We start from the raw sequence: 9,032 nt of genomic DNA on the forward strand, positions 1-9,032 counted from the left end.
GAGAGTAATACTTCAGCTACCATGCAGAAACTCTCTGACCATGAGGAAAGCAGCTCGCCCGGAGGCTGTACTTCAGCCCAGGCAGGCTGGCAGAGCTGGGCCGGGCCTGTGTCGGTCAGCTGCAGTGTGGGTGCAACTGGCCGGTCCCTTGGCCTCTCTGGGCTCAGTGTCCTCCCCGTGCCACGAGCGGCCGTCTCTCCCACTCTGTGGTCTGTGGATGAGGGAAGAGGAGGGAAGGAGAAGGGCTGGGGCAGGCAATCTGGGTTGGGGGGGGTGATGATATTGTTGATATGCACCTACGGCCTGCCAGCAACACCACGGGGGTGGCATTTGCCACAGCCCTGCCTCACAGGGACCCAGCACCGGCACTCCTTGGGGGTCAGGACTTATCTTCAAGGGTGTCAGAGCAGTGGTGACCTCCTTAGGCTTCGGAAGACGCCCCCAAGGGGACACCCCATCAGCTACGGGGACCCAGAGGGCTTCAGGTCCGGGCTAGGTAGGCACCGGGCAGCCCCAAACCCAGGTCTGAAGCCACGGAGGGTCCACGGATGGTCACCCGCCTGGTGAGGTCCCGTGGTCAGGGTGCGTAGACACACTCTGGCAGGCTAGCAATTCACGGGTTTCATTAGTTTGTCTGTATTTTTAATTTGCTGCCTGTGGCCTGAAGGAGCTGACCTTCCCCAGGGCTCTGTCAGGGATAGTTGAGGTTGGTTTTCCTGGGTCCAGCCATCTGAGGGAGAAGAGAAGAGGTGAGGGGCCCTGGGAGTCTCAGCATTGTGCCCCGACCCCGGGGGTGGCAGCCCCCAGCCCCACACATCTGCCTGCCAGTAGTACCAACAATCTGCCCGGGAGGGCACTGGGGCATGCAGCCTCTGCCTTGTGTGAAATTGCTCTGTGGCCCCTAGACAGGAGCAGGGCTGCTCTGGGTGTCTGTCCCCTCATCTGTGAAAAGAAGGGAGTAGCCCAGGGTTGCACAATCCAACTTCTGGGAGAAGGCTGGCAGCCAGGTAGCCTGGGGTGTCCGGCACCAGCCTGGCTACCAATGGCCAGCTCCTGCCCCTCAGGCCAGCCCTCACCTTCCACCCCTGGTGGCTTGGTGGGCAGGGTCCCTCCCTCTGGCCTCCGGCTTGGGTCGCTCTGTGGAAGTGATTTTTCCAGGTGAGGAAACGCTCATGCAGCCCTGTCCCTCCTGTCTTAGACGAGGAAACAGAGGCCCCACCAGTGTCTGTGGCACAGTGAGTTGCAGATGCAGCTGGGACCAGCACCCGGGGGGCTCGTGGCAGCACAGTTGGCCTCTGAGACCTGCAGGCTCTGCTCCCTCCACTAAGCCCACAGCAGCCTCTGGGCTCTCGCCCTCCAGACCAGGGAGGGGTGAGTCCAGGCAGGGGCCTCTCACATCCCTTCCTCCATCCCTGCTCGGCATGGTGCTGGCTGGTGGCAGCTAACCATGCCTCCTTTGCTGCTCTTATTCTGAAAGTGTGGGGGCTTAGCAGATGCTTTTTAGTGACAAAACAGAATTTCAGTGGCACTCACCTCCAAAAAGCATCAGCCCCTCTATCTGGCTGCGTCTGCACAAAGCGAGGTTGCTTTCCTCATCTCATTCTAGCTCTCTGGGCTTCAGTGAGCACTCAGTCAGGAATAATCCCATCCTAGGGGAGGAGGTGGAGGCTCAGGAAGGGTCACAGAGGTAGCCAGGACTTGTGTTGATTGGGTGGGTGGGGGGCGGCCTGGCAGAGTGGGCTTTTCAATAAGCCTTTAAGTGAATTGTTAAATAAATGAATAATAAAAACGGCTTTCTATTTTCAAATAAAAAATAAAAAAGCTCTTGCTGTTGCATGCTCTGAGTGATTAGCATGATTAACTGTAATGACTCATTTCCTCCTCAGAAACATCCTATTATTACCCTCATTTTAAAAGCGAGAAGTCTGAGGCACAGAGAGGTTAAGCAACGTCCTGAGGCCACACAGCTACTAAGTGGCAGAACTAGGACCTGAATCCAGCCAGTAGGACCTGGCACTTAGCCACCCTGCCAAAACACCTGTGCAGGCTCAGGTCCACAACACTCTGCCCACTAGAACTTTCCGTGCCCAAAACACCTGTGCAGGCTCAGGTCCACAACACTCTGCCCACTAGAACTTTCCGTGCCCAAAACACCTGTGCAGGCTCCGGTCCACAACACTCTGCCCACTAGAACTTTCCGTGCCCAAAACACCTGTGCAGGCTCCGGTCCACAACACTCTGCCCACTAGAACTTTCCGTGCTGCCAGGAACGTTCTGTATCTGTGCCGCCCAAGATGGCAGCCTCTAGCCACATGTGGCTGTTGCCCACTTGAAATGTGGCTGGTGTGACTGAGGAGCTGCTCAGGGTGGGGACGGATGCAGCCCCCCCATGCCCAGTGTGGGGCTCTAACAGTTTCTGAACAATGCACAAATGAGTAGCCCAGAGTTCAAAGAGAGACTCATGGCCTGAGAGGCCAGACTGCTCACCTGCCACAGACAGAGGAAGCAAGACGGGCAGAGGGGAAGGAGAGGACCCCGGCCCACATAGCCAGCCAGAGAGGACGGGCAGAGCCAGGCCTCCAACTACAGTGCCACTGGCACTCCCCACGCCGTGCCGTCATGTCTCCACTCCCCCGTCCCTCTAGGTCTTCTTCCTGTGAGCAGAGAGCTGGCTCACATTTCCCACGTATGAGAACAGAGAGCTCCTGCCATGGCTCAGAAGACAGAGCCGTGGAATCCACAGCCCCCTGGGCAAGGTTAGTCCTCAAATCCAGTCAACTCTTGATCCAGACTCATACTCTCCACTTTTGCGCTTATCAGAGGCAAAGCCTTAATCCCTGCCAGGCACTTGGCGCGGAGGCTGCCTCCTGCCCTGCTGTCAGCTGGTGTGTGCGCAGGGAGCGCAGGCTCATTTTAATATTGGCTGGAGCTAAACCTCATTAGAAAAGTAAATTTGCTGTAGCTGCAAAAAAAAAAAAAAAAAAAAAGCAACCCACATAACCCTTCCAAAGCTAAACAGAAAACACTAGATTTGGACTTTTGGATTATTTGATGTTTCATGTTCCCAGCACCTGGTGCAGAGCCTCCAACACCGTAAGTGCTTGGTCAGTGTTGGTGCAAGAGAACTGAATTTTGGGGGCTCTCTGACCACCCTGTCACCTTTCAGCATGGATAAGAAGGGCTCACAGATCTGAAATTTTTGTGTCAAGATTTTTTTTTTTTAGACAACCATTTGCTGATAAATTGGAAGGATTACATTTAACAATAATTAGACACGAAAGTATTATTTTGTGTTTGGCAAGGACGAACTCTGAGCCAAGGCAGGCTCTGGGTTCTTTGGGTTGGGATAAGGAAGGGTGGGTCCAGCCCAGTGCCTGGAGGTGTGAGGACTCAGGCGGGTGAGGAGGGAGGTGGGACAGCCTGCACTGATTCCAGTGGGGTGAGGAGGGAGGTGGGACAGCCTGCACTGACTCCAATGGGGTGAGGAGGGAGGTGGGACAGCCTGCACCGATTCCAGTGGGGTGAGGAAGGAGGTGGGACAGCCTGCACCGATTCCAGTGGGGTGAGGAGGGAGGTGGGACAGCCTGCACCGATTCCAGTGGGGTGAGGAGGGAGGTGGGACAGCCTGCACCGATTCCAGTGGGGTGAGGAGGGAGGTGGGACAGCCTGCACCGATTCCAGTGGGGTGAGGAGGGAGGTGGGACAGCCTGCACCGATTCCAGTGGGGTGAGGAGGGAGGTGGGACAGCCTGCACCGATTCCAGTGGGGTGAGGAGGGAGGTGCGACAGCCTGCACCGATTCCAGTGGGGTGAGGAGGGAGGTGGGACAGCCTGCACCGATTCCAGTGGGGTGAGGAGGGAGGTGGGACAGCCTGCACCGATTCCAGTGGGGTGAGGAGGGAGGTGGGACAGCCTGCACCGATTCCAGTGGGGTGAGGAGGGAGGTGGGACAGCCTGCACCGATTCCAGTTGGGTGAGGAGGGAGGTGGGACAGCCTGCACCGACTCCAGTGGGGTGAGGAGGGAGGTGGGACAGCCTGCACCGACTCCAGTGGGGTGAGGAGGGAGGTGGGACAGTCTGCACCGACTCCAGTGGGGTGAGGAGGGAGGTGGGACAGCCTGCACTGATTCCAGTGGGATTGGCTCCAGGGCTGGCCTGACACTGCTACTCCAAATTCTAGAGCCATCCTCATCCTGGAAGGAAGGGGGTGAGGGTGTATAAAATAAATAGATTAAATTAAAATTCATCTAGTATTTCTTCTAAAAACTGGTGAGATGACAGTTTCCCAATTTATAGACTGCCAGGAAGCCAGGGCTTAGAGAGCTCTGTTTTTTTCAAAGTCTACTCGGCTAGCCACAGATGGAGCTGAGACTGGACCTCAGACAGCCTGGCCAAGGGCCTGTCCCCACTGCACTTCTTCCATGTCCCCTGGCTAGTCTTCAGTAGGGTCCCCAAAGGTCTTTTTGCCTGGGGACCTGGGGAGGGGGTGCATGACTTCTCTTCTTCTCCTGAGTGCCAGGTTTCCCCAGACCCCACATCCTTCCCCACTGCCCTGCATTCCAGGACCAGGAGGGCTGGGGCAGGGCCAGAAGATGGAGAGGAGCCCTTAGCACTGTGAGATGCTGAGGGGTGAAGGGTGTCCCTGAAAGTCCCTGCAAGCTCTTGATGTGCTTGACCTCATAGCCTGGCCTCCCTCTGCCTTTGGGCTTCTGTCTAAAAGACCCTCACATTCATGAGAGCCACAGGAAAGCAACTTCCTCAGTAGAATGTCCAACTGCTCTAGTGAGGGGCCTCCTGCAGGGGTGGACAATTGCTGAGGTAGATGTAGGGGAACAGGGGGAGGCCCCCAGCCTGCCCCAACTCACCACTCGGCCCGCCCTGACTTCTGCCTGTGTGCCTCCCTCTGCTGTCCGCCAGTGCGCCTCCGTGCCTTTGTCTCTTGTCTCACTGCCTCTTTCTCTGCCTGAGTCAGGCTCTCTCTCGGATTCCTCCTCCTCCTGAGCCCGTTCCTCTCCTCCTCTCCATTCTCATCAGAGAGGAACACTCATCCCTCTCTTCCAGACACAATGGAGCACCATGCTCCTGTCCACTCAGCCTTTCGGTTGGTGCATCCTCTTCCCCATCTCACACTCCCAGCTCCCGGCTGGCCTCATCACCCTGTGCTCCACAACTAGGAAAAGTATATCTGACTTGGTCCCCTTATCCCCGAGAAACCACTAAGAGAACCTTCAGGTCTCCCGAGAAGCCGAAGCTGAGGAACTGGGCTTGCCCCAGGGCATCCTCCTGTGAAGCTCCTTGGTCTCCGCCACGGGCTCCAATCCTGTTGCTGGAGCTTATCTCCTCAGTGATTTACCTGCCCCCTGCTTCTGGTGGAACAGTGAGTACCTGCCCAACCAGAAACCTACACACACATATTCAACACAGCGCCTGCAAGCTTCCAGCTCACCTGGACCTGGAGTGATCCCCAAGCATCCTGGAGTCAGGCACAGAAACAGGAACAGCGAGCTCCTGGCTCCAGTGCTGAATGGGGCACAGATGCATTAACTCTCCCAGTCCCATTAACCTTAGCAAGTATTTCTGCTTCCATGAAAAGGGGAAGAGGGAAAATGTCTCTAAGCTCTGGAACCTTCGGCAGTGCTGGGCATGCACTGGGCAGAGTGAGAAGTCTGTCTGAAGACCCTGGGAAACAGTCTTCACCCCATGGGAAGAAAGGGAAGGCTTGATGTTTGGTCCAGTAAGGCCATTAATGGTCACCAACTGAGCAGACTCTGGGAGGAAATGTCTCAGTCTCTGCAGTGGCTACCAGCAGAGGTAGGGCGACATAAGCACAGAAGACAAATCTTAGAAGACCCTAGAACAACAGTCCTGTGCAGCCACATGCCCCACAGCCCTAGTAACTTAGGGAGTGATGTGCCTCCCATTTCCACACAAACACATCCAGGCATTGCACAGTGCTAGGCCCTACGACGTCCGTACCCCAACATTTTCAACAGTGCATGCTACACAGCCCAAGCTCTAGGCCCCATTGGGCACCCCACCTACGCAGGTGCCCATGCACTGGGCTAGCAACTGTCAGTAAAGGTCCCCTTCCTGTATGTCCAGAGTCCTTCAGCTCCAGCTTCTACAAGAATCCATGCAGCTAGGCCTGGCTGGGGGAGGAAGGGGACAAGGAAGTTGGCCAAGGCTCCCATGTGTGTGCATGTGGGGGTGGTTCTTGACCTTAGCTGCTTGGTACGGGGCTGTCACCTCCTTACCCTGGCACTGTCGGACCTGGTGGCTTCCTTCTCTATTTCCTGCCTCAACTCTCAGCCTCCTTTTTCTGGAAGTTGTGTGCTCTGACTTTGGAGGGATTGGGACCTCAGACCTGAGCCCAGTGCAGAAGGGAGGGTGGTGAACTGGTCGCGCCTCCTTCCTCCTTGCTACACCGAAGGTCCCAAGGGCCCTTTGCCACCCTTGCTACCCCTGGGTCCCTCAGCGTGCCCCGCAGAACTCGGGCCCCCTCAAGAGAGTTAACTTGGCAGTGCCCAGGAGCCAGAGAGAGATCCAGAGAGGGCTGTTGGGCAGCAGGGGTGGGGAGGTGGGGGACGACTGACCCCTGACTCCTCATCCGGCCACCAGAAACCACCTGCTGAGGGGGCCAGGAACTGACGACTGAGAGCCCAGGCCAATTGTTAGAAGCTGCTGAGAACCAGCTCTTCCCCTAATCCCGGTCGACGAGGGCAGGCTGTGCCGGGTTTTGTTTCGCAGCCCCTCAGCAGCAGCGCCTCCCAGCCCGAGCTCGGTTCTCGGCCCCCTTTCCAGCTGCCCCCAGCGCGCGCAGCGCACACACACACACCCCAGCGCGCGCCCGGGAGGACATGGCGTGGGCACCGATGGGGACGCAGAAAGGGGCTCTGTGCGCGGCGGGGCGCCCGCGGGGGCGCGGGGAGCACTGACCTGCGGCGACGAGTCCGGAGCGTCTCTGGTGCGGTCCATCGCGGGCAACGGCCCCTACGCCCCGGCCCCGGCGCCCCCAGACTGCTGCCCTGGGCCGCGTGCGGCTCCCTCCCCGGGGACTGTCGGGCTCCGGGCCCCCGGGGGCCACTTCATAGCCGCGGGGTCCGCGCGCCCGCCCGCCCGCCCGCCCGCAGCCCCGCCCGGCCCCGCCGCCCCGGCCCGGCTCGTTCTGGGCTCAGCGAGGCGGCGGCCGAAGGCTGGGAGCGCGCGGGAGGGAGGGCGCGGGCAGGGAGGCAGGGGGCGGGGGGCGGGGAGCGGGAAGGGGGAGCGGGGAGGGCGCCGCGGGGAGCAGGCGCGGGGGGCGAGAGGGGCGAGGGGGGCGCGCGGCCGGAGCCGAGCCGACCGGGCCGGCGCAGAGTCCCCGAGGTGGCGGCGGATGTGCCGGTGCCGCCGCGGCTCTGCCAGCGCCTCCCGCCCCGCCCCCACCCGCTCTCCGCCCCCGCCCCGCCCCCGCCCCGAGCCCGCGCCAGCGCCGGCGGGACCCGAGCTGCTAATGGTCGGTACCAACCTCGCCAGCCTAGGCGGGGGCGCGAGGAGGGAGGCCGGCGAGGGGACCCCCCCCCCAGGGATTGGTATCACCTCCCCACCGCCCCCCACCCTCCCCCGGCACCGTCCCCCGCGGAGGCGGCTCCTGCTTCAGGCGCCGGAGCAGGGGTGGCGGGCAGGGGCCGAGCGCACCCCCAGATCTCGGCTCTCGAGAGTTAAAGCTCGGCCCCCGCCTGCACCCCCATTCCACCCCGCCTCCATCCTGGCTGCTCCTGGCGCCCAGCTTGGCAGCCTCTCTCAAAGGGTGATTGTTTCCGGCCGGGCTGCTGCAGGAGGGTGGGGGGGACGGCGCTCTGGGACCGAGAGGCCGAGCTGGGAAGCCGGTGGGGGATGCGGCTCCTTCCTTGGCTTCAGGCACCCCGGATGGGAGGTGGCTGGTGGGGGCGGACGGTGCCGTGCCGGGATACGGGGTGCAGGTGTGGGGTGGTCGCGGGGGTCCTCAGGAGGCGGCCGTGGGGCGGCCCCACCTGTGGGCTCTGCTGCCCCGTGGAAGGGCACCTCGAGCGGCCGCGCGTCAGCCTCACCCCAACCTCCCCTTCCGGGCCGGTGCACCCGGCCTTCCAGAGAGAGGGCCGGGAGGCCTGCGTGGGCGGACGGGCGCGGGGAGGCCGGGGGCAGCGGGATCTCCAGGAATTTCCCGGGCCTCTGCCGCGGTGTGTGTTGGTCGGCGGAGGACGGAGGCCAGTGAGTGGGCGCGCACTTGGACGTATGTGGGTGCACCGGTAGGGTGGCCCGAAGCCCTCTGTGGAGCTATATATTCCAGATACTCCTTCAGCTTGTCGGAGACTTTGAAGCCATCCTTGCACTCGTTTTAGAGGTTGGCATCTCCCGGTGCTCTTGGACACCTGTATTCAGGCCACACCCGCTGTGTCCTCTTCACAGCCCCAGGAGAAGGCCACCTCCCATGGCGGGGTTCGCGGCGGGACCAGGGACTGTCGGTACTTTCTCTAGGGTCTCCCTCCTTCCCGGGAAACCAGTTCCAGCCCCACTGCTAGGCACTGCTTAACCAGAGCTGTGCCCCCGTACTATGGGCTGGGGCTGAGGACCACGGGCCTCTTTTCCATCAGCTTTTCTGCCCTGTTAGGACCAAGCCGGGCCCTGCTCTCCCCACTGAGGATGTGCAGGTGGGGAGGGGGCAGAGACTCCAGAATCAGCCACTTTGGTCAAGATTTTGAGGGGAGGAAGGCACCTCACCGTCCGTATCATGCCACAGACATGTGAAAGTGTCCTTAATGACTGTCTCTAGGGATAACTGCTCCTCCTTGTCGTGCGCTCTTTCATTATTGTGCTTAACAGCCCCCTTTGCTGGCAAGAAACTTCCTCTGAATCTAACCTGAGTACCTCCTGCTGCAGTACAGGAGCATTTCCCCCTTCTCTTAATGAGTGGAATCCCAGCCAGCCCTGCTCCGCCTTCTTCTGCCCCTACTACAACCCTCTCTTTTAGACTCTGCTAAGAGGCCTTTCCTAAGTCGGTGTTCTCTGGTATTTTCC

At 60.1% G+C, this 9,032-nt stretch overlaps 1 protein-coding gene across 9 annotated transcripts in view; it reads right to left on the reverse strand.

Annotated features, from left to right (window-relative positions):
- The window catches only part of B3GAT1 (beta-1,3-glucuronyltransferase 1), an 82,479-nt gene extending 75,083 nt beyond the window's left edge, over nt 1-7,396 (reverse strand). For 6 of the 9 annotated variants that reach the window (XR_010147102.1, XR_010147101.1, XR_010147103.1 and 3 more), the window contains exons 1-2: nt 6,936-7,007; nt 1,534-1,649 (exon numbers count right to left, since the gene is read on the reverse strand). Coding sequence is in view for 3 of the 9 variants with exons in the window: in XM_063782592.1 (XP_063638662.1) it covers nt 1,534-1,546 (13 nt within the window). In the remaining 6 variants the exon portion in view is untranslated. Of the gene's footprint in view, nt 1-1,533; nt 1,650-6,935 lie in introns of all 9 variants that reach the window. The other 3 variants (XM_016919885.4, XM_009424513.5, XM_063782594.1) reach the window with 3 other exon arrangements.
- Between the last annotated feature and the right edge of the window lie 1,636 nt (nt 7,397-9,032).

This window comes from Pan troglodytes, chromosome 9, assembly GCF_028858775.2.
Source record: "Pan troglodytes isolate AG18354 chromosome 9, NHGRI_mPanTro3-v2.0_pri, whole genome shotgun sequence".
Classification (NCBI taxonomy): domain Eukaryota; kingdom Metazoa; phylum Chordata; class Mammalia; order Primates; family Hominidae; genus Pan; species Pan troglodytes.